Source organism: Microtus oregoni, unplaced genomic scaffold (genome assembly GCF_018167655.1).
Source record: "Microtus oregoni isolate MIOR12 unplaced genomic scaffold, Mior012 000060F_ref0000265, whole genome shotgun sequence".
Lineage (NCBI taxonomy): Eukaryota > Metazoa > Chordata > Mammalia > Rodentia > Cricetidae > Microtus > Microtus oregoni.
This window is the reverse complement of record NW_024543870.1, coordinates 4,114,451-4,137,543: the sequence shown is the minus strand read 5'-3', so window position 1 is coordinate 4,137,543 and position 23,093 is coordinate 4,114,451. Positions and strand designations below refer to the sequence as shown.

At 45.5% G+C, this 23,093-nt stretch overlaps 1 protein-coding gene across 1 annotated transcript in view; it reads left to right on the top strand.

Moving 5' to 3' along the window:
• Pde11a (phosphodiesterase 11A) overlaps positions 1-23,093 on the top strand; it is a 278,269-nt gene that overhangs the window by 153,550 nt on the left and 101,626 nt on the right. Inside the window, exon 10 of the mRNA XM_041639781.1 lies at positions 16,004-16,054. Within this exon, the coding sequence (XP_041495715.1) occupies positions 16,004-16,054 (51 nt within the window). The remainder of the gene's footprint in view (positions 1-16,003; positions 16,055-23,093) is intronic.

Here is a 23,093-nt window from a genome sequence, read left to right as displayed (position 1 = left end):
GGCTCCACATCTGTGTGAGAAAGATCTTAAAAATTATAACTGTGATAAACAATACACACTCTCCCCCTTGCCATTCTTTCCTAAATAACATAGAACCACAACTGTCTACTAGCGCTTACATTCTGCCACCTACGGTAAGCGCTGTGCAGATGGCTCGACCTATGTGAGGGGGTATAGCTTATTCACAAGCCCTGCACCCTGGCACCTGGTACTGCGGCAGTGCACCCTAGCGCCTTTGCACCTGGTACCGCGGCAGTGCACCCTGGCACCTGGTACCGCGGCAGTGCACCCTGGCACCACTGCACCTGGTACCGCGGCAGTGCACCCTGGCACCACTGCACCTGATACCGCGGCAGTGCACCCTGGCACCTGGTACTGCGGCAGTGCACCCTGGCACCACTGCACCTGGTACCGCGGCAGTGCACCCTAGCGCCTTTGCACCTGATACCGCGGCAGTGCACCCTGGCACCACTGCACCTGGTACTGCGGCAGTGCACCCTGGCACCGCTGCACCTGGTACCGCGGCAGTGCACCCTGGCACCACTGCTCCTGGTAGCACGGCAGTGTACCCGAGCACCACTGCTCCTGATACCGCGGCAGTGCACCCTGGCACCACTGCTCCTGATACCGCGGCAGTGCACCCTGGCACCACTGCACCTGGTACTGCGGCAGTGCACCCTGGCACCACTGCACCTGGTACTGCGGCAGTGCACCCTGGCACCATTGCTCCTGGTATTTGCACCATTGCATTTAGGTGCAGTTGTCCCAGAGCACTCCCGCTCCTTCCAGGCATGCCCAGTGTCTGCCACCTGTGCCACCATGCAGAAAGGGGCGACCTGGAAATAACAATGGCAAAATAACCAGAGAAAGACTTGGCATGGAAGGGAATATCTTCCCATTGTCACATGCTGGTAACTTCGGCTCATTTCAGCCACTATCCACCAAAGGGGAAAGAGAGATTATACATATACTGCATAATATCTCCTGCTTTTCTGGCCTTTAAAAATGAAATGACTAATATAGTACCTAGATTTTGTTTAACAATTGAATTATCAATCCAATTATTTTGGTGACTGCTTTTCTTGAATTTCTCATAATTGAGTTTTTAAAATTCTATTGTTAAAATCCTTTTCCCTAAATATGTAATATTCATACTGCACAGCTCTCAGATGCTCTTAAAGCAGAGTGACGGAACAAAGGAAGAACTTGGGAGTCATTTGAACACATTTACTTTTGTTATCTTGATTTCCACTCTGTATAAGCAGCCAAAAGCTCCAGAAAAGCTGTGTTTCTTTGGGTTCCTATTTTCCCAGAGCGGGGTCCTAAGAACAAAGGGAAAACTTTCCCTAAAGGTCAGAAAGCAGAATTACAATAGGAGTGTAGATGAGGAATATCAGGTCCTCATTTGGAGCATCAAGAATTGTTCTTTAGGGTGCCCTTCATGGTTATTGCAAATGAAGCCTTACCTGATGCCGGTGAGAATATTTCCAGGAAGTAGAAGTCTGGTTGTTAAGGGAGGCCGCATACAGTTTTACGATCAGAGCAAGGAGCGGAATGAGGGTCAAGCAGAGTGAGAAGAGGCGTGAGCAATCTGCAGCCAGGCGTCGTTTAGTGTGTGGGGGCACAAAGCCTCTCCCGTCTATTTCCCCTTTCCCAATTTCCACAGCAACCATTCTAAGTAAGGGTTTCATTACCCTTGGCTGGGAAATTGCAATCCCTTTCCTCTTGTTCCCCCTGAGCCACAGTTTGGATTGCCTCACTCACCCCCTCCTGGACCTTAAATCACTCCCCTATTACCTATCAAAATACAAATGTCCTGGCCTCTGGGGCCTTTGAAAAATCTCATACCAAAGTACTCTCCTAGCCTCGGCTCTCATTTCTCTTCTCGGGGAATCGCATACTACTCAGACACTTGAGTACCTCATAGTCTGCAGGTCAGCCACCTGCTTGTCTGCCATTTGATCCCTAATGTCCCCCACCTTCATTATTCCCTGTTCCAACTATGCCTCCCCACTCAGAGCTGTCCGTGGTTCAGAGCTTGATTCAAATGTCCCTTTGTCCAGAATGATGTATGTAAATGTCCTTTTGTCCAGTATGATGCCCGTGTGTTTTCCTCTGCCTGAAAATGTGTTCCCTGATGTGACTGTGCTCTATCTCCCCAACACACGCAGCATTTTCTATGTAATTGGTACTCAGTGAAAATGGATTGAGTACGTGACTGCATTTGTGCTGCCTTCTGCTGTGCTCTTCCAGAACAAGAGTCTGGGGGAAACATTGACTCTTTAAGACTGATGACAAAGAGAACGGAGTCATTCTTAGTGGAAATCTTGGTGCCCGCAGACGGGCACAGCACCGCCTCTGTGTTCTCCGTACCACGAGTAGAGCTGGTTTTGTGGGGAAGGACGTGGGGACTAGGAATGAAGACCTCTTTCCAGGTATCGTGTCCCATGGGATCCCTTCTTCTTTAAGAATTAAGGAGTCAGCCTGGCTTCCGGAAGCTAAGGAGAAGAGATGAGATCCCAGTGAGGAATCTCCTAAACGCCAAGGAAACTTCCTGTTGCTGGGATGCTTGCTGCTTTCTTCTTTCTCTCACGCTTGCTCTTCCCACTGAGCCAGTCTTCACTCCTGGGCAGAGCTCTCAGTCGGCACGCATCTTCTTATACGCCGGGGTACTGGGTGTCTGTAAACTGCCCTCTTTTCTGCAGTGAGGAGCCTGTAGCCAAGAGAGTTTACAACGAGCTTCTTTACATATATTTTCTTCCTTCCTCCCCTAAACAGGTTCAGGGCAAGGGAGAAATGGGGTGGAAATGCAGAGCCTGCATGAGCGGTACCGTCCTCAGCCAACTACTGGGCATCTGAACCACATACCTGTATTCTCTGTTCATCATGAGTTGTTTGCACAAACTCTAGGCAGCTCCATGGCCAGAACTCTCATGCTAACGGTTTAATTTTCTGATTAGCGTAGCTGCCTAGTTTGTGTGTCAAGTTGACACAAGACTAGCCAGGACACTGAGCATGAGATCCAGGGAGGTAATGGCCCGAGGTGACCATCAGGGTGCAGTTTCATAGGTTTTCAAAACAGAGTGTGACCCAACTCACAAGCCTTTCGTGTGTCCTGGGGCCTCTGCCAGTCCACTGGTGACCTTTGCGTTCTCTTTGGCCATCTGCATGAAAAGGAGAGCAAACTGGCAAACACAGATCCTAAGCACCCAGCAAGGAGGGCAGATCCAGTGTGATCCTTCTGCAGTGAAATGGCGTTTCCCCCTCAGCCGGGTGCCACTAAATACATATCGGTCTATGCGGCTGGTTTGCCGTGGTTTTCCTAGTGCTTCCGCAGGACATGGCCCACAGGCTGCGTGCAGGAAGTGGTTGCCAAACGAATCAAGTAGAAGAAGTACAGGCGACGGGCGGTGGCAGCGCACGGCTTTAATCCCAGCACTCCGGAGACAGAGGCTGGTGGATCTCCGAGTTTGAGGTCAGACTGGTCTACTGGGTGAGTTCCAGTACAACCAGAGCTGTTACACCGCTCTGTCTCAAAACACCAAAACCAAAACAACAGCAACAACAACAACGAAAAGTACAGGCAGAGAGTACAATCATGAAGTACAGCGAGAGCCCCCTTCAGCACACACTCTGGGGCAGTGCTCGTGGGCACTGAGAATAAGTTACTCACAGCGTCTCCTGGGCCCAGCCTCATTCCGGCTTTACTTTCTGGAACTCCACCAAGAAGAAAGCAAATTCCTCAGCAGGCCGGGCACTGGGAAAGGATTAATTTTCTGATTAGAGCAGCTGCCTAGACTCGGGGAAAGCAACAGAGAACGAACAGCGCCCTCGTGGGGCTGCTTGAAGAACAGCTCTTTCCTGCTTTTAAACGCTGCAAAGCCAGGCGTCCTTTCTCCCCAAGACCACTGCATCTATCTGATAATTGGTGAAAATTCTCAGATTCTAGATTCCGTTTTAGAGAGGGCCTCTGTGTTTTCAGTTAGGTGTTGTGGAAACCAGGATACCTATATCAACATTCAGCCAGATATTATTTTTTAAGTAAACTTTATCTTTAGAACATTTTTTTTTACTTTTCATTGTATTTTGTTTTTAAATGAGCCAGAATTTCTATTTATTCATTTCTTGCATTTGAAGTGCTCTTCCATGACATCCTTGGCCCAAGATTCTTTGCCATACTCCTTAACCGTTCCATAACAATAACCGACATTTTATATAGCTTCCTCTCCCGATCTGTTTCATAGTCACCTGGTTTCCTGTTGTCATCAGCAGGTTGATTTGGGGCTCAGCCCAAAGTGCCTCCACCAGCTTGACATGCATAGGCTCATCACAAAATCACAGGCTGTAAGAGGACAGAGGCAGGGGCAAGTGTGATTTCTTGTGCTGTCTGACAAGTTTAGGGCAGACGTAGGTACCACGTATAGGCCAAGCATCTAATTCAGAGAGCTTTCTCACGACAGAGTTTCAGAGACGATAACTCTCAAGTGACAGGCAGCAAGCTACCCAATTCTGAAAGGCCATTCTCGGGAACACTCCAGAGAAAAGGGAAGTCACAGGTGAAAGTGGGAAGGACTGGAGTGCTCAGCGGTTGGGGGCAACCAAACTCCTCTGCACACCAGTAGAGAGGCAAGTGTGAGGGAGCAAAGGGTGGGTCACAAAAGATGCTTGTGCTGAGTGAAGGGACCTGAACTTAATTCTAATAGTGGAGAATGACCGAGGAGCCTTCAACAGAAGGAGAGTGTGATTCGCTTGGCATTTTAGAGGGATCATCCTGCCATCTACAGAGAGATTAATGTTCGGTGCTTTGTTCCTAACAAAAAGTCGACCGTGTTTTCATTTTATTTCCTGCTGCACGGCATTTGGTGGCTCTCCAAAATCAAATCCATCCTTATAGGATTTGTCCCCGCCCCTGTGGTCTAACAAATGTGCTTCGGGACCATGGACCGAGTTCCCAAACACAGCAGATGTTTGGAGTAATGAAACACGGTTCCCATGGAAACCTTCGGAAGTAACTCTTACTTGGATACACGTGTTCTGGCGTGTTTGGAATTTTTTCCTTTGGTTGTTTATGTCTCATGTCTTTGGTTTTGTGGCATGATGTTTCGGGGGCTTGTAAAAGTGCTTCGTTGATTGGATGCCTGTCTTTGCCCCCAGCACTGTGCGATAGACCCTTTTCCAAAACAGCGTGGAGATGATAGTAAGATTCCCACCCGATAAGGGAGCAGATGGAGGCTCAGTAAGGTCCAGAAGCCTGCTGGGATGGGTTTATAGCCCATATTACTCAGCCGACTACAGGTTCAGATTTGAACTCACATCTCGGTGTCAAGGGCCCCTGTTGTTCATCTGGGGTACAAAGGGTTGTTTGGAGAATGTTTTCTCAGTTGCGGGGCTGCTTTCATCCCTGGAACCGTGGTGGCCGTGATGGAAGTGGTACAAGAAGCATCTTTAAGGTCCTGCTTGCACAACAGGGAGCGCGCTTCTGAGTGGGAAGACGAGGACAGTGACTACGGATACCGGATACCGGGAAAGACCCTTTGATTTAAAAGCGCAAAGAGAATGAAACCCCCATGGAAATGCATCCACTTGCTCTTGAGTTTTCTTGAAAAGCATCAGCTTATGAGCAAGGGACCGCTTTGGCAAGCCCAATGCTTTGGGGTTTACATTGCAGAATCTAGGACTAAGCCAGGTTCTCCATGATGCTCCAGCAACTCAACCCGAAACGCAGTCCTGTTTAAATCTATTTCCGAGTCTTAATGAGCTGAGTCAGGTTGGGAAAGCAGACAACCTCTGTAGCAGAATCGCCCTGCCTCGCCTTGCAGGCTTGTCTTGCCATCATGAGTGTGTGAAGCCCGGGTTTGCTCATCCTGACAGGAAGCTGACATTCGCTTTAGGGGCCACGTGGAGAATCATGGTAGCATTTTATACCAGGGCCGAAAGGGCACAATGCTTTCCACAGCTGGTAAACCGTAAGAGGATTCGAGCAAATGAGACCCTGCACAAGACATTGGCACCACCTGCCTCCCTCCTTCCAGCCCCTCACATTACACGAGGCCTCACAGGAAGTCTGCACAGTGTGGTCTGTATTTTAGGCACTGTTCAGAGTCCACAAACAGCCTCCACATGCATGATGGGCCAGGCGCGTTTTAGTTAAATAAAAATAAAAAGTGAATTACAAACAGCCCCTCAACTCCCCCAGCTCTGGCTCTCAGCACATTGGAAATTACATCTTTAGACTTTCTTTCGGACTTCCTTTCTTCCATTGTATCATTTTTCATCGTTGTGACTAACACCCGAGAAAAACAACTTCAGGAAGGGATTATTTCTCTTAGCATTTTCAGTGCAAGACTGGAGGGCAGGTGGACATCTCACATCTTTGAGGAAGCAGAGAGGGACAGACAGAAAGGGACCGTGGTCAGCCTGAGAACCCACCCACCTGCAACCTCTTTCTCCTCTCTAGGCTCCTACATCTAAAGTTCCCAGCACCTCCTCAAATTAAACCACCAACTGTGGACCGGGTCTTCAATACCTGAGGCTTTGGGGAAAACATTTCATATTCAACCATAACGATCAGTCTGGTCCCTCCTTCCCCGATTTGTTCTGGAGGGAAGTCCCAGGAAGGCCGCCCAAAGCCCAGTGTTCTGCTGTAATCAGTGCAAACACTGTGTCTCTCTAAAATGGTAATCACTCTGGTTGCCCTTTTGATTTTGCAGGAAACTCTAGGGTGAGATGACATAAAATAGAAATACATATTCAGTACCGGGATATTCAGAAATGTGGTATTAAGTAAAGTCTGACTAATAATACTTCCAGATACATAAATTTTAGGTTTGGGAAACTTTGGCACATGTTTATGGTTGCTTTAGAAATAGCAATAATCAATCCGCTCAATTAGTTCAAGGGAATGCTGTGTTCTCTGCTCTTCATAACAAACAAGAGAACAAGTAATCGGGGAGTTCATTAGAAAAGCACTTGTGAGACATAAATAGGTTTAATAACCTTCATGATTAAGGAGAGCAACCTCACTGTGGAACAGAACCTGAGAAACACTGCAGCTGTGGGAACGAGCGCGTCTTTTAAAACACATATAAATCATAGTCCAATGTGCATATGTAGAGAGTCACACTGAATCACGCTAAGAATCAATCACAAAAACCTCTTTAATTTCAGTGTTAATGGTTGAGATCCTTTGTGACAGACGAGTAGGAACTTAGAGAACTAGAAAAATCATTACCACGTGAAACTTTTTCCAAAGAAGATGGCTGTCTCTCTCCTCCTGATGACATTTACATGACAGAGACAAAGAGATATTTCCTGACAGTTATGTAACAGAGATAAGCCAGCCCTTACCTGTCTCTTATAGTATCTTTTTCCATGAGTACTGGAATGTCTTTAATAAATGCAATATTTAATAATCAAATGATATATGTTAACTGTAAACAATATCTAATATGCATACACTATAATCGCACTTGAAAATCTTATCTACCAAATGCAATCTTTATACTACAGAAAGGAATTAGGAAGTAATAAAAACATCAAGTAAACCACAAGATCCATATAGTAGAATTCACATACTGGTTCATTTGCTATAGTTTTAGACATAATCCCAACTCACAATTCCAAGTTGCAATTTGTTTTGCCCATCCTTCATGGTAACCATTTGAACTCATCATCAAGGAGTTCCAATCGTTCCTTTCAGGGGTTCAAGGGCTACTCTTCCTCTATGGTTGAAGTGAAAGAGGCCTGTAGCTTACTCTGTGTGGTGGTTTTAATAAGAGTGGTCCCTATAGGCTCATATAGTTGAATGCTTAGTCACCAGGGAATGGCACTATTTGAAAGGGTTACAGGGTGTGGCCTTGGAGGAAGTATGTCAGTAGGGGTGGGTTTTGAAGTTTGAAAAGCTCACACAAGCCTCTTGTCTCCTGCTGCCTATGATCAGGATGTAGCACTCAGTTACTGCTCCAGCACCTGCCAGCAGGCCCCAAGCTCCCCAGCACAATGATAATAGAATCAGTCAGCTCTACTTTAAATCTTTAGGGTACGTATCCATTCATTAATAGTTTCCTTACATCAGGAGATTGAGGGCAATGGGTATAAGCAATTAATCATCACCTTTGGTCATCAACCAATCCTAGCAAGATGCCCAAAGTGCTTACCACGGAGTTTTATAGAAGAGCACACCATCAACATGTATTTCTACGAGCTTCACACGTGACCCTTCTCCCTTAGCCAAAAAGCAGCTGATCCTAAAGTCATCTAGATAACAGATAAATATTTTACTTCTTATCCGAGATCAAGTGATTTTTATTCTACTTTAAATTCAAAAAGTTCAAACCTATAGATTTTTAAAATATGGCCTATGTTTTGAAGATGATAACCAATCATATGGTGGAATGTTATCTGAAGTAATTCTTTGAACATTTCATCCCATGAGTCAACAGGGCAGTTACTGAAATATTTGACAATAGAAACCAAACGCTCTCAATACAGCTGTTCAGTCACCATGTTTTAAATCCTGTCATCAACTTTTTTTTTCCTTTTTTTTTTTTAAATTCAGGTGTATAGATCTTCACACAACTAGGTAACATTTCTGTCAGGTCATCCCAAGTAAATTGTCTTCTTGGGAGAGATTGTCGCCTTTCTTAGCTGGAGGATTACTGCTGATGGCAAGCTTTCTTATTTCAGAGCTCTTCAATAGAAATTATTTGGGCTTTTGCTTCAAATCATCTCAGGAAAAATTCAGTATCCGATTCAAACTTTGCCATCAGAGCCATCGGCCCATGAGTAAATAGTCTTGGAGCCCTCTTTCAGAGGGAGACAGCCAGTCTGGATTCTCACGGGGCCTTTGCTCCTCCGCTCTGTGAAGCGGTTCTTCATGTTCAAGCTTCTGCAGCGGCTTGTTTCTCATCCCAGGAGCAAATGGCTGACCACCCAATTAACACTGAAAACAGCTGGCACAAGAGCTCTGCCCTCAACCAAGTTAGGTTCCTGGAATTGCAAGACAAGCATTTGGCTCAGGTCTTGAACCACATGCTGCAGAGGGCAAAGCTTGACACACTAGTCCCGTTTTCTAGCTCTGCCCATTGCTCTTCTCTTGAAATAGAATTAATTGTCTTTCCCTGCTGTGCAAACTGAACACAAGAGCAGAGCTGTTTTCTTCTGCCTTTCTCGGGCTTGATAATAGCCTTATCTTGCTTTTTTTCTGTTTTGCTAGGAACTAGTTCAATCCCAAAGTTAATTAAAGCGGTGGGGTTTTGCCAGCAGTGATTTATTTGAGAACTGCAAAGAATGCGTAAGTCAGAGCTCATCAACAAAACCGAGTTGCTAGTTTCAACTTCCAAATACTTTCTAAATTAACAGTGACGCAAAAGATAAATTCATCTGGGATAGAAATTTCCTTGTGAAAGTTTAATGTTGGTTCAAGTGTCCCTGGGATCAGCTGTTTACTTTCCTATGTAAGCTTTAGACAAATTTTATTTAGCTGACAAAGAAATTAACTACTGTTTATATTATGGCCAACCCCTCACAACCTACCAACATTTCTCATAGAAGAAGACAGTGTAGATATTGTTATTCATTTTGCAATTTTTCTTCCAAACTATTAAGACACATTCAATGAAACTTTTTTACCTGATCAAACATATTATTGTTCAAAATGTGGGCTGCACCCCTATCCTTGCTATGCAGTAGAAAGCTTGGGGAACTCTGTAGATTATAAAATTAATACAGCCTGGAATTGTAGAAGGGTCCTTTTGTTTCTCCAGGAATGCTCAAAAATAAGAAAGTGTGTGCTTTTTATGTTTTGTTAAATTCAGTTATTGACTATAGAAATTGACTTGAGTTTTGGTCATTAGCTGTGCCATATAATTTTATGCATATATAAAACAGTCATGGTTTTCTTTGGAAGACTGACTGGGCTAGAAGTAATCAGGAATTGCTTCTGTTCTTTCCCTGCAGTTTCTGCCACAGATGGTAGGTTAATGAGGTTATGTAGTTCTGTTTATTTTTGAGGATCTTTGAAATGTAACAAAATACCACAGACAGAACGGCTGAAACACTGGAAATTAATTTTTCTGTATTTTTTGAGTCTCAAGGTCAAGTCAAGAGACACCAGTGGTCTGGTCTCTTTTGTAACCTTTCTCTTGGGCTCATGGGTGCTTGTCTTTTTGGCGTGTCCTTACATGGTCACTCCTCACTCTGTGTGTTGTCTGTGTCCTATGTCCTAAGGTCATTTTCTTGCCAGCAAAACCACTCACAGCAGACGGGGTACACTCGCGTGACCTCATTTTAACCTTAATTACCCCCTCACAATCCTGGCTCCAAATATGGTCACGTTCTGAGAGGGAGGGATTCAGTCTGTGAATTTGGCCAAGTGAGAGACACAATTCAGTTCCTAACAGAAGCATTGTGGAAAATATTCCAGCCTTAAAGCATTTGGTAAACATCCAGATTAAACATCCCAAAGGAAAAGTCCCTGGGAGGTGTGGGGATGACAGAAAGAAAATGAGTATCTTGGAATTCCACTTAGCTTTGTCCATAGATTTCTTTTAGCCTTATTGACTTGGATCAGGGAGAAGTCGTTTTACCACGTGATACAGGGTAGACGGTAGATCGGAGCTTCAGATTAATGATGAATCATTTAATATAAATAGACCTCAAACTGTGTAGGAATTCATTGCTGATCTGAAATACAATTTTAACCAGCCTTTGCTATGACTCTCTTACCCATACTGCTCAGTTCATGCTCGCTCGTGGTGTCTGTTATTATTTCACCAAGGAAATATCAGGGACTCAGTCTGCTGCTAAGGGAAACCAGGAGGAATATGGGCGATAGACGGTCTTTTCTTCTCAGTGTTCCTCTGTTTGAAATGTCAACTCACCAAATACACTAAGTGACAATGAAGTTTCAAGCCTAATCCTAAGTGCAGGGTATGCGTTAATGATCAAAACTAGAGCTAATCTTTAATTCCATGGTCTTGTCAATCGGCCTTTTATTGCCATAAGAAATTACCAGAGGAAAACAAAGACTCATGGTTTCATGGTCACGTGACCTGAGACAAGACTGAGAGCACAGTTGGTGCAAAGCTGCTCAACTCAAGGCCCCTGAGAAGCAAAGGGAGACAGAGGAGAGACGCGAGGGACAGACTACTACCCTTCCAAAGTATACCACCAGTGGCCTGCTTCTTCCAACCAGGCCCCATCCCGAAGGACGCGACCTTTCACAATTAGCTCTTGAGGGCCATTCCAGAGCCAAACTACAATAATGATGCCTGAGCTCTGGGTGGGTGGGGGTGGGGACACAGGCAGTTGAGATAAGTGATGGAGAAAGCATCCTCAACTCGAAGGATGCAAAATGGGGAGAAGTGGTTTCTTGAAGTGATCGGAGAGGATCTCACTGTAGACATGACAATCAACCTAATTTCAAAAGCTGATCCCTTCCGGGTAAAATGAGAGGGAGCACTCAGGTGAAGAAGAACTTGGTGTTTTAAAGAGTCAAAAGGAGGTCAGTGGGATTGGAGTAGACAGAAGAGGACAAGTGACATTAAGGGCAGTTTGAAGGGTGCCAATGACCAAATTGTACAGGACCTACTGAGTCCTTGCATAGGACTGGATTACCCTGTTAAGCTAAAAACTGTAAGCAATCTGCAGGCAGCGTTGGGATTGGTGAGAACCTGATGGTGGGTTTTCATCTGGAGGATGGGACAAGCGGATTTTGACTTGTGCAAACTTACTCTACCTGATGGTGACACAGAGACCAGAGTCTTTATCCAAGCTCTGCAGCTCTGATGGACACATGGAGTTACAGGAGCGGAGATGTCATATTTTTCCTGATGAATTTGGTGTTAGGAAAAGAGTTCAGAGGAAAAAGTCAAAGATAATCCTGAGGTTTCTGGTTTAAATAAATTGCTGGATAGGGTGCTACTTATGGAGCCAAGAAAGTCTCTGGGAGAAAAGATTTGTGCAGAATATTCGTTTCCTTTTGCTGCCTTAATGAATTCACTGCAATCCAGTGAATTAAAACAATACAAATTTATTATGCTGTAATTCTGGAGGTTGTAAGTCTACAAGAGACCTTACAAGGCTAAAGTCGAGATGTAGGAAGGTCTTTGTTCTACTGGAGATGTTAGCGGTCTGTGTCTCTGGCCTTTCTGCCCTGTAGAGCTAGCCTCATTGCTACGGCCCATCTCCTAACCTTCACTGACTGACCAAGCATCACACCACATCACTCTGACTCTTTCTCCCTCCCTTCTTAAGCTTGTAAGGATGGTGGGGATACACTAGGCCCACTTAGTTACTTATCAGTGTTAATTCCTTCTGTGGACACCTCTGTTTGCGATCTACTATAATGTGTTCACAGATAACAGAGATGTCTTATGAGATGGACACGGATGTCTTGTGAGTCGGAGTTGGAGAGTCTTGTTCTCTCTAGCATGTGTGGAAAAAAATCAACATGTGTGTTTGAGGCGTGTTAAATTTGAGTTGCCAGTGAGTCAGCCCATCAGGAACTCATCATGGTGGTCAATGTGAACAGGAGTGGGACGTGCAAGGACAGATTCGCACTTAACAGGCGAGCCATGGAAAGCGATGGAGTGCCGTGGCGTGGTCGGAAAAGAGAACGGTCATAGAAAACTATTGCACTTAGAGTGGGAGAGGAAAGCAAGGAGAAAAGCAGCGGAAGAGCCAGAGACACAGGGTGAGAACTCAAACAATGTGCGGCCAGGGGAGCCCAGGGAGGAGCCTTAAAGAAAAAAGGAAGTGTGAGCCTCTGGGTTTAGTTCTGCCACATGGGAGCATCTGAGCGTCTGTGGGCAGATTGGTCAATAAAAGATTGGAAATTTGAGCCAAGGTGTCAGTGCAGTGGTGAAGGTAGCTTTGAGACTGATGGAGGTGGGTGGTGATCATGATCACAGATGTTGAAGTTCTTCTCCATGACATTAGCAGTATCTGCAGACACTCTGAAAGCAGAGAGGCAGGCCTGGTGAGATGGCTCAGGGCATCAAGGCCGTTGCTGCCAAACCCCATAGCCTGAGTTCGATCCCTGTGGTAGTTTGAATGTCATTGGCCCCATAATCTCATAGGGAGTAGCACTATTAGGAGGTGTGGCTTTGTTGAAGTGGTTATGGACTTCTTGGAAGAAGTGTCTCTGTGGGGGACATGCTTTGAGGTTTCCTATGCTCAGGATACTGCTCAGTGTCTCAGCTGGCTTCCTGTGGCCTGCATACAAGATGCAGCCACCTGCACATCTGCCTGCACACTGCCATGCTCCCTGTCATAATGCTAATAGACTGAATCCCCAAAAGTGTAAGCGAGCCACCCCAATTAAAAGTTCTCTTTATAAGATCTACTGTGGTCATGGTGTCTCTTCATAGCAATAAAACCCCTAACTAAGGCAATACCCAAGGTTTTTATTATGGAAAGGGAGAACTGACTCCCACAAGTAGTTCCCTTAGCTGGACACACGTAACACACACACACACACACACATAACACACACACACATGCACACACACACACATTCACGTGTGAATTTAAAGTTTAAAAGGGATCTAAATAATGAGTTTGTCATTTTTGGTCACAGCCTTTGTAAGAAGAAGCTGGGAGTAGCAAGACCACCTCTAGTCAGAGAGCCACACAGAGAAGGGTAGCCACTGACGCTCATTGCTCCACCCTGTGTATGTAGCAAACACAGAAAATCAGCAGAGGGAGAAACCGCCTCGCCCTTCCCAGGTGCACCCGAGGGCTGCATGAAAAGCGGTAACGACACAGAGAAGATGGACAGGGTCTCTGTGCAGGGGGGTTCCCAGATTCACGGAGTATCCCACATTCTTCCCTAACACACGCAAGGCCCTGGGTCCAACCCATAGCACTTGCCATGGTTACTTTTCCAGTGCCGTGAAGAGACATCACGACCAAGGCAGCTTACAGAAGGAAGAGTTTATAGGGGTTTACAGTTCCGGAGGGTTAGAGTCTGTGACCATCACGGGGGTAGCATGGCAGCTGGCAGGCAGGCTTGGCGCTATCACAGTAGCTGAGAGCTCTCAGGCACCAGGCAGAAAGAAAGAGCTAACTGGGAAGGGTTTGGGCTTTTGAAACTTCAAAGCCCACCCCAGTGACACATCTCCTAAACCTTCCAAACCAGTTCACCAACTGGAGACCAATAAACGTAGGAGCCTATGTTCAAACCAACACAGCACTGAAAAAAAAAAAAATCCTCCTTAGTACAGTCTTGAAGCCCTTTAGAACTAAATAACAAGAAGGGCCTGGAGTAATACTGAAATAGCCCTGGGGAAACTCGGGCTCTCTCTATCTTGAGTAACTTGCTCCTCTGCCACTGCTTTTCTGGGGATTGCTAGAGGGACTTGCTACCATCTCCCCAATTTACCATAAAGGCTGGATGCCATAGAACGAGGCGTGAGAATTCCCTCCTGTTCATCTCCGTGGCACTGGACATTTTAGGAGAAGGTGGTTGAAAGATTCTTGAAATCAAAATTGGTAACTCTCAGAGTTCCAGCTCTTGGAGGCTGAGGCAGGAGGATCTTCACAAGTTAGAGATCAGCCAGGCTAGGTCATGAATCCCAGGAGAGCCTAGAATATAATGTGATATTCTGTCCCAGAAAATCAAAACAAACCCAAAGTACTCTGAGCCCGATTCCTCCTCCACCCTCCGGTTCTGAGTCATGGAATAGGAGATAAGATTTAAAGGCACAAACCAAAAGCTTCTTGATGATATTATTCGTCAGAATAAATAAAATAAGGAAAATTTAATAGCCCTGAAAATATATCCAAAGTATTTATTTCCTTAAGTCTCTGTCTTGCCCTACGTACAAAATTAGTTTTGATTTATCATAGACATAAAAACAAGCAATAAACTTCTGGAAGACAGGAAGGTAGGACAAGTTGTATGTGTGTGCACATGCGTGTAAGCATACATGTCAGTAACTTTAGAGGTGAGCAAGCACTTCTTAGAAAAGATGCATGACAAGTATGATAAATCAAAATTGAAAACTTCATTTCATTAAAAGAATAACCAGGGACAATGCACATGCCTGTAAGTCTTAGCTGCTGAGATTCTGAGGCAGAAGAATCTTCAGGGCAGTGAAGATAGCCCTCCTCTTAAAAATAAGTAAACAAAAGCATACTATTACACTATAGACTGGGAAGCAATGTTTATGTATATGTATACATATATATACACACAAATATATATATATATACACAAATATATATATATACAATAGACCTTGGTTCTAAAATATACTACAAACCCTATACCTCAATTAAATATAAAAAAGAAACTAATTTTAAGTGAGCGGAGAACCTTAGTCTATAATAATTACTTGCTTCACTGGTTCAAATAGCTGCAATTTAGTATCATTGATAGGTTTTTTTTTTCTCTTAAATAATAAAAGAAATGGAGAATGGATTTAAGGAAAGCGGTAGCAGGCCTTAGCCACAAGCTAAAAGCCTGGCTGATCACCATCTAGTGGCGGAGATTATAATTGCAGTTTTTGGTTTCAGTTTTAGGTTAACAGCCTATTTTAAAGACTTAATATACAAAAAAGAGTTGCAAACACCTAAGACAATCTACAATAACAATAAATTTAGTTTACCTTAATAAAACAGAACCAAAAGAACAGAATTGAAAAACCATTGAATCAATGAAAATTATAATATATGATATTCAGCCAAATATGTATGTTGTAAACTTAACAACTGTTAATAGTATCAACATAAGTTAATTTGTGTGCTGGGTAGACATATACCATTGCACTCAGTTTTCCTAAGAACTCAGGGAAGTACAAACCCACCCCAGGTAACACTACTACAATAAAAATTCGCCAGTAGAAACTCATTTGGTTGCTAATAAGCAAACCTTACAGACATTATTTGTCTCACAATCCAACGCTTTTGGGAGGCTCTCCTGAAAGTGAAAGGCAATTGGAAAAGCTAGGGGGAAAGGAGTCATGGTTACTTACTGACGCTCTGTCCTCTTCCGCACCAGGTGCTGTCGTACCACGCCACGTGTTCCAAGGCCGAAGTCGACAAGTTTAAGGTGAGGACAGGAACCGTTGCGCTGTTAGCATTTAAACTCTGTCTGAATGTGGAGCCGGGTCCGGGGCAGAGAGGCTTGGAGTCCTTCGCTATGGAGAGGTGGAAGGATTAAACAACTCAGTCATCCCTGTGTGGTTTACAGGAGTCTTTCCTTCGCTAAGCTCGCAGATATGGGGAGCCGGTCTGAGTACCTGGGGGAGGATCGGAGCACCTGACTTAAGCAATGGTCTTACTTCTAACTTACTATGCACTTCAAAATTTTAGGGCCTTGTTGTCTTGTCTATCTATAAAACAAATGAAGAAGTGGGGCAGCGGTGGCGCATGCCTCTAATATCGTACTCAGGAAGCAGACTTCCTTAGTTCGAGGCCAGCCTGATCCACAGCGTGAGTTACAGGACAGCCAGGGCTGCACAGAGAAACCCTGTCTCGGGGCTTGGGGAAGAAAAGGAAAAGAAAAAAGAGCCTAAAACAAAGAAGAGCCGAAAACGAAGAGATTGAGGTCATAACTAACATTTTCCCCGCTCTTACTGTACACTGCAAGCTCTTTACCTGAGCTCATCCGTCTCAACCTCACAGCCCTGCAAAGGAAGGGCCGTGTACACTGTTTTCCAGATGAATAAACTGAGGAGGAGGGGGATCCATCTCAGAACTGTACTTCTTACCCACATGCCCCCCCCCAGGTGACCCCAGTCTGACTCCCATGAGTTTATGAATGAGCCTCAGGTGTCCATTTTTATCTTGGCCACCGTGGCTCCTTGGTGCAGTTCAGAATTCCTGCTTGCCTCCTGCATTCCTACAAACCCTTTTTTAACAACAGCCACAAATGAGGTGGGCTGGGGCGTAGCTCAGAGGTATAGTGCTTGCTTAGCATGTTCAAGGTCCTGGGTTCAATCCCCAGGACTTTAGGAAGAGAAAACCACAGGAGTGTTGATTTTTTTTTCTTCCTTAAAAAAACTGGTGTTTGTATTTCTAAATTCTGTTAAAAGTTTTGAGAATGACTAGGAAAGGCTACTGCAACCATAAGAAACACCATATTTGTAATATTAGTCTATGACATTGCTTGCTGCTCTTCTCAGAGCCCCGTTTACACAAAGATCCATTTTATCCTCGTAGGGAAAGAATGACACAGAGATCTTTGATCCCGATAGAGTCATATCGGAATGGAATCACACAAACCACTAAAGAGGACAAAGAAAGATCCTGAACACAGGGATAGAATTCCCCCAGGAGAGCAAGCAATGAGTTGTTACAGTAGGCAGATGCTTACGGAAAAGTCTCACAGCGGTGCCCCAGATCACAAGACGAGGCTGTGCTAGCAAGAAGTAAGGACTGGCCCTGTAGGAAGGAACCTAAACTAGAGCAGTCAGTTAACAGAAGCAAGCATCTTGACTGAAGACTCAGTTTGTTTTCTGTCTCTGTAACAAAACGCCTAAAACTGTCATTTCTAAGCAATAGAGGTTTGCTTAACTTATGCTGCAGAGGTTGAGAAACCCAAGGGTATTACTGACATCTGTTCAACATCTGGGGTGTGTGTGTGTGTGTGTGTGTGTGTGCCTATGTGTGTGTGTGTGTGCCTATGTGTGTGTGGTATGATGTGTGTGTGTGTGTGAGATGTGGTGTGGTGTGTGTGCCTATGTGTGTGTGTATGGTGTGTATGTGCAGTGTGGTGTGGTGTGGTGTGTGTATGTGTGGTGTGATGTGTGTATGTGTGGTGTGATGTGTGTGTATATGTGCAGTGTGGTGTGTGTGCCTGTGTGTGTGTGCAGTGTGGTGTGATGTGTGTGCCTATGTGTTGTGTTCACATGTGTCTGTGTGCAGTGTGGTGTGTGTGCCTGTGTGTGTGTGCAGTGTGGTGTGATGTGTGTGCCTATGTGTTGTGTTCACATGTATCTGTGTGCAGTGTGGTGTGTGTGCCTGTGTGTGTGTGCAGTGTGGTGTGATGTGTGTGCCTATGTGTTGTGTTCACATGTGTCTGTGTGCAGTGTGGTGTGTGTGCCTGTGTGTGTGTGCAGTGTGGTGTGATGTGTGTGCCTATGTGTTGTGTTCACATGTGTCTGTGTGCAGTGTGGTGTGTGTGGTGGGCTTCTTCCTTATCACAACAAGTCAGAGGTCCTCATGGGGTGAGAGGGCGCACAGTGCAGAGAGCCGCTCCATAACCTTGCCTCCCTTTCAGGAAGCCATAGGTCCATCCATTCCTGAACAAAGTCAGTTCATGACTGTCCATGTCCCAAAGTGCGGCTTCTCAACACCGCTGCATTGATGACAAATTTCCCACGTGTGGGATTTGGGGATCCATTGAAACCCTGGCATATTGACCAGGATGTGAACTCCACAGCGGGCATTTTTGTGTATTTCCTTCATGGTTCTATCTCTGCTGCCTCTCACAGTTCTTAGTCCAACATGACAGTCAGTAAGTACTTAGTGAATGAATGAATGAATGCAGAGAGCATCCGTATTCTAGATCTTAAGCAGTTAGTAATCAAGAAAATATTAAAAATAGAACATAAAATTATTTTAGATGCCTATTAAAATTTTCTTTAATATTTATAAATTATATATTTTCCATAAAGATATTTAAAACTTATTTATTTTAATAAAATTTAGTTCACATACATCAAAACACCAGATATTATATGATAAATCTGTAAAATTTTTGGTTTTAATCTATAAATTTTAAAAGTTAGACAATAAAGTGAAAGTTTCCTTGCCTAGAAAGATTGTTTATGGCAATACCTAGTTCCTGCTAAAATAATAATATGACATATTGTTCTTTCATTTTTTGCTGCCATTCTGATTATTTTTGTTGCCAAGCAGGGAAGTAACCAGAAAGAAGACAGCAAAGTTCCTAATGAGCTCAATGTGACTGTAAAAGCCACTCAGAGCCACCTCCCAGAACTACCGCAGGCTCCACAGTCAAGAGGGGACTGCTCTGTGAAGGTCACTAACCTTCTTCCAGGCTTCCTTCTTTGCTTTAGAGCAAGGAGAACCCCATTGTCTTAGAGCATGCTGTACTTTCCTGTTATTGGCTCCTAAACACACTAAAAATATGAAGTATTTAAATTTGAGAACAAAGGGTTATTTGATCTTAAACCTACCAAGATTATTAACGGAACTGATTTATTCCAGATTTTATCCCAAAAGATATTAGCTGGTATCCTATGATACTGTAATTGAGATTTAGTAGATAAGTTTAACCAAATGGCTTTTTCCTTGATATATAAAGTAAATAAAACATTAACCTAATTGATAGCTGGTGTCTGTTGTAGCTGCAGCAGTGACATTAAAATGAGTGTGCATAGAATAGTCCTGTGTATAGTCACAAGACAGCACTGGCAGACACTCCAGACTCAACTGTATACAATTAGCTAAATAACTGAATACATGCTTTATTTTTACCAAGATATACAGACAAGCCACATCGACATCCAAATGTGCTGTGACCTACATTATCTCTGCACCTTTGAAAATATGCAGAGTTCTTTTTAAAACCACCCTAGCGATTTATTTGAGTCTGGAATCGGTGTTCTCCACAGACTTCCTGGGTGAAGGGAGGGATGAACACCACTGCTCACTTTGCTTGCTGGGATGAGAGCGCAGTGATTCAGAGATGGCCCAGGGTTTGGAAAGAAACTATTTAATTATCTGGTGGTGGAAAACATACGGAGCCCAACTACACACAACACGGGCATGTGACAGACCTCATAGAAGCCCAAGATGTTCCACATCCGGGTGCGCAAATGTCCCAGACACCAGCAAGATGGGGTTGTTTACGTGAGTCTAAGAGCCTGTCTGAGTCGAGAGTGTGTTCTGATGGGAGTGGAGTCCATGAGCCTCCCTGTCTACACGTGAGTTCCAGGTCAGCATGAGCGCCGTCTCCTGGATCTGCCTCATCCCTTGACCAGCCATGGGCCCATGTGTTCAGTCGAGAGCACAAGCAGATGCTGAGGCCAGACTTGAGGATGGATTCGGCACATTCCATGATTCAGGTAGCTCAGGCTCCGGAGCGTCAGCTGCACACACCAGGGACCAGTGGCAGGAAAAGTCCCGCAGACCATGTGAGGGATACTTTCCTTCCGGTATGACCATCAAGGGCTGGGAAGGTCAGTGTGGGTGAAGAGGTCGCTTGGTAAGGACAGGGAAGGCATCCCCTGAGGGTCCCAGTAAGAAGTGAGGGTGCCAGCAACACCGAAGAGTGGAGAGTGAGTTCTACACCCTTCGTTATTACTAGTTTACAACCATCTGTACACACGGAGGGAGTGGCTGAGGGGGACTGATAGGGGAGACAACCTGTAGCAAGTTTAATAACCGTTGATGTTAGGCTAATACCTTACCCTTCCTAGTACCTGCTGGTCCATCTGGTGGATTCCCCCCATTTGAGAATGCCATGAAGGAGCTATCTGGATTTCATTTCTTCTGATTCCCCTTATTTGTCTGAGTGAGAAGACTTTGGAGAGAGATATGGTGGCCGATGGGAAAGCGGGACCAGACTTTGTCCCAGTTTTGTCCCTGTTGCTGTGACAAAACACCCTGATGGAAGTCACTTAAGGGAGAGCAAGTTTATGTCAGCTCACAGTTTCGGCAACAGTTGGAACCTGTGGTGGAGTCACTGTGGCAGGGGGAAGGCAGCTGGTCATGTGCACAGACAGGAGAGGAGAGAGAATGGGTGCGTGCATGCCACGTGCACAGACAGGAGAGGAGAGAGAATGGGTGCGTGCATGCCACATGCACAGACGGGAGCGGGAAGAGAATGAGTGTGAACATGCCACGTGCACAGACGGGAGCGGGGAGAGAATGAGTGCATACATGCCACGTGCACAGACAGGAGAGAAGAGAGAATGAGTGTGAACATGCCACATGCACAGACAGGAGAGAAGAGAGAATGAGTGCGTGCATGCCACGTGCACAGACAGGAGTGGAGAGAGAATGAGTGCACACATGCCACGTGCACAGACAGGAGTGGAGAGAGAATGAGTGCACACATGCCACGTGCACAGACAGGAGTGGGGAGAGAATGAGTGCGTACATGCCACGTGCACAGACAGGAGTGGGGAGAGAATGAGTGCACACATGCCACGTGCACAGACAGGAGTGGAGAGAGAATGAGTGTGAACATGCCACGTGCACAGACAGGAGCGGGGAGAGAATGAGTGCACACATGCCACGTGCACAGACAGGAGCGGGGAGAGAATGAGTGCGTACATGCCACGTGCACAGACAGGAGCGGGGAGAGAATGAGTGTGAACATGCCACGTGCACAGACAGGAGCAGAGAGAGAATGAGTGTGAACATGCCACGTGCACAGACAGGAGCGGAGAGAGAATGGGTGCACACATGCCACGTGCACAGACAGGAGCGGAGAGAGAATGGGTGCATACATGCCACGTGCACAGACAGGAGAGAAGAGAGAATGGGTGCATACATGCCACGTGCACAGACAGGAGTGGAGAGAGAATGAGTGTACACATGCCACGTGCACAGACAGGAGCAGAGAGAGAATGAGTGTGAACATGCCACGTGCACAGACAGGAGCGGGGAGAGAATGGGTGCACACATGCCACGTGCACAGACAGGAGTGGAGAGAGAATGGGTGCGTACATGCCACGTGCACAGACAGGAGCGGAGAGGGAATGAGTGCACACACGCTTGTGCTCAACTCACTTTCTCCACTCACATAGTTCAGGATCTCCCACTGTGGAAATGGTGACGTGCACAGTGATTGAGTCTTCCCACTTCATTAGCATATTCAAGATAATCCCCCACAGCATATCCACAGGCCAGCTTGACCTAGACAGCCCTCACTGAGCCTCTCCTCTCAGCTCGTTCTAGAGTGTTCCTAGTTAACAATTAAAATTGCCCAATAAGGAGTTGAAAGCCCAGCCCTGCCCCACAGGTGGATTCTGCTTCTTCAGGAATGTCAGGTCTTGGGCTTCTTTTCCTGGCTCTGATACCACTCACACCTCAGGAAATGGTTTTGTCTGTAGGGCCCCTCACACACACGAAGATCCCAAACTTCTAGGTCCTAACAAGTTAGCTGCTTTTGGAAATCTGATTCTGATTATCATGTCGCTAAATTACTCTTTAGGGGCTGATTGCCTTGTGCACTAATGAGCATGCTGAGGTCCAAAGAAGCTTCTCCCTCATAAACACTTAGCGTCCCATGAACCTGAAATGAGAAAGTGGCACAGAGAAAACCCGTGCAGGTTTTAGTGCCTGTTTACATCTCCTTAGCACTGTGCTAACAGGAAAGACGTGGAGAAACCATGCTGACAATTAGATCTCCTTGAAGACGGCTGCTGTGCTACCGTGAGAAAACGAGTTAGCGCACCAATTATATGCACCTGTGGTTTTATGCACTTTCCTTGGATTCCACTGCAATGGACGGACCTAGTGGCCATCACCATCTACTGCCAGTATACCCATTAGCGTCAACCTGTGCACACACTCGTGTTATATGGCCTCCTTCCATCCCGTCTTCCATTGAGAACCGCATGAGTTACAGCAGCCATCAAAATGGAGGCTCGTTTACTGCCCATAACTGCCGCCACAATTAAAGGCCCGTAACGCAAGGTGGCTGTTAGGGTTTAGACCACCTCTCCATGTTTCAGGTTTTCAGTATGAATGCCCAGGCCACAAATTAATAGCACGACAAAGTAAACAAAACAAAACATGAAGAATAGACACTTCTGTAGGATTTACTAAGTGACCAGGTGGTGGCACACTCCTTGAATCCCAACACTCGGGAGGCCAAGGCAGGTGGATTTCTGTGAGTGTGAGTTTGAGGCCAGCCTGGCCTACAGAGCAAGTTCCAGGACAGCCAAGGGTAATACAGTGGAACCCTGTCTTGGAAAAATTAAAACCAAACAAACAAACCAAGTGATGAGATGGAGTTTCAAAGGGCATCGTCATCCGCTGGTTTAGGTTTAAGAGGGTCACTTGAGTTCATGCTGTCACGCCAATCTACCCAGGCCTTCAGGAGCAATCAGGAGTGGGAACGCCATGCTCCCTCTGTGGACCCGTGCTGGGAATGTGCCCCCCTAACG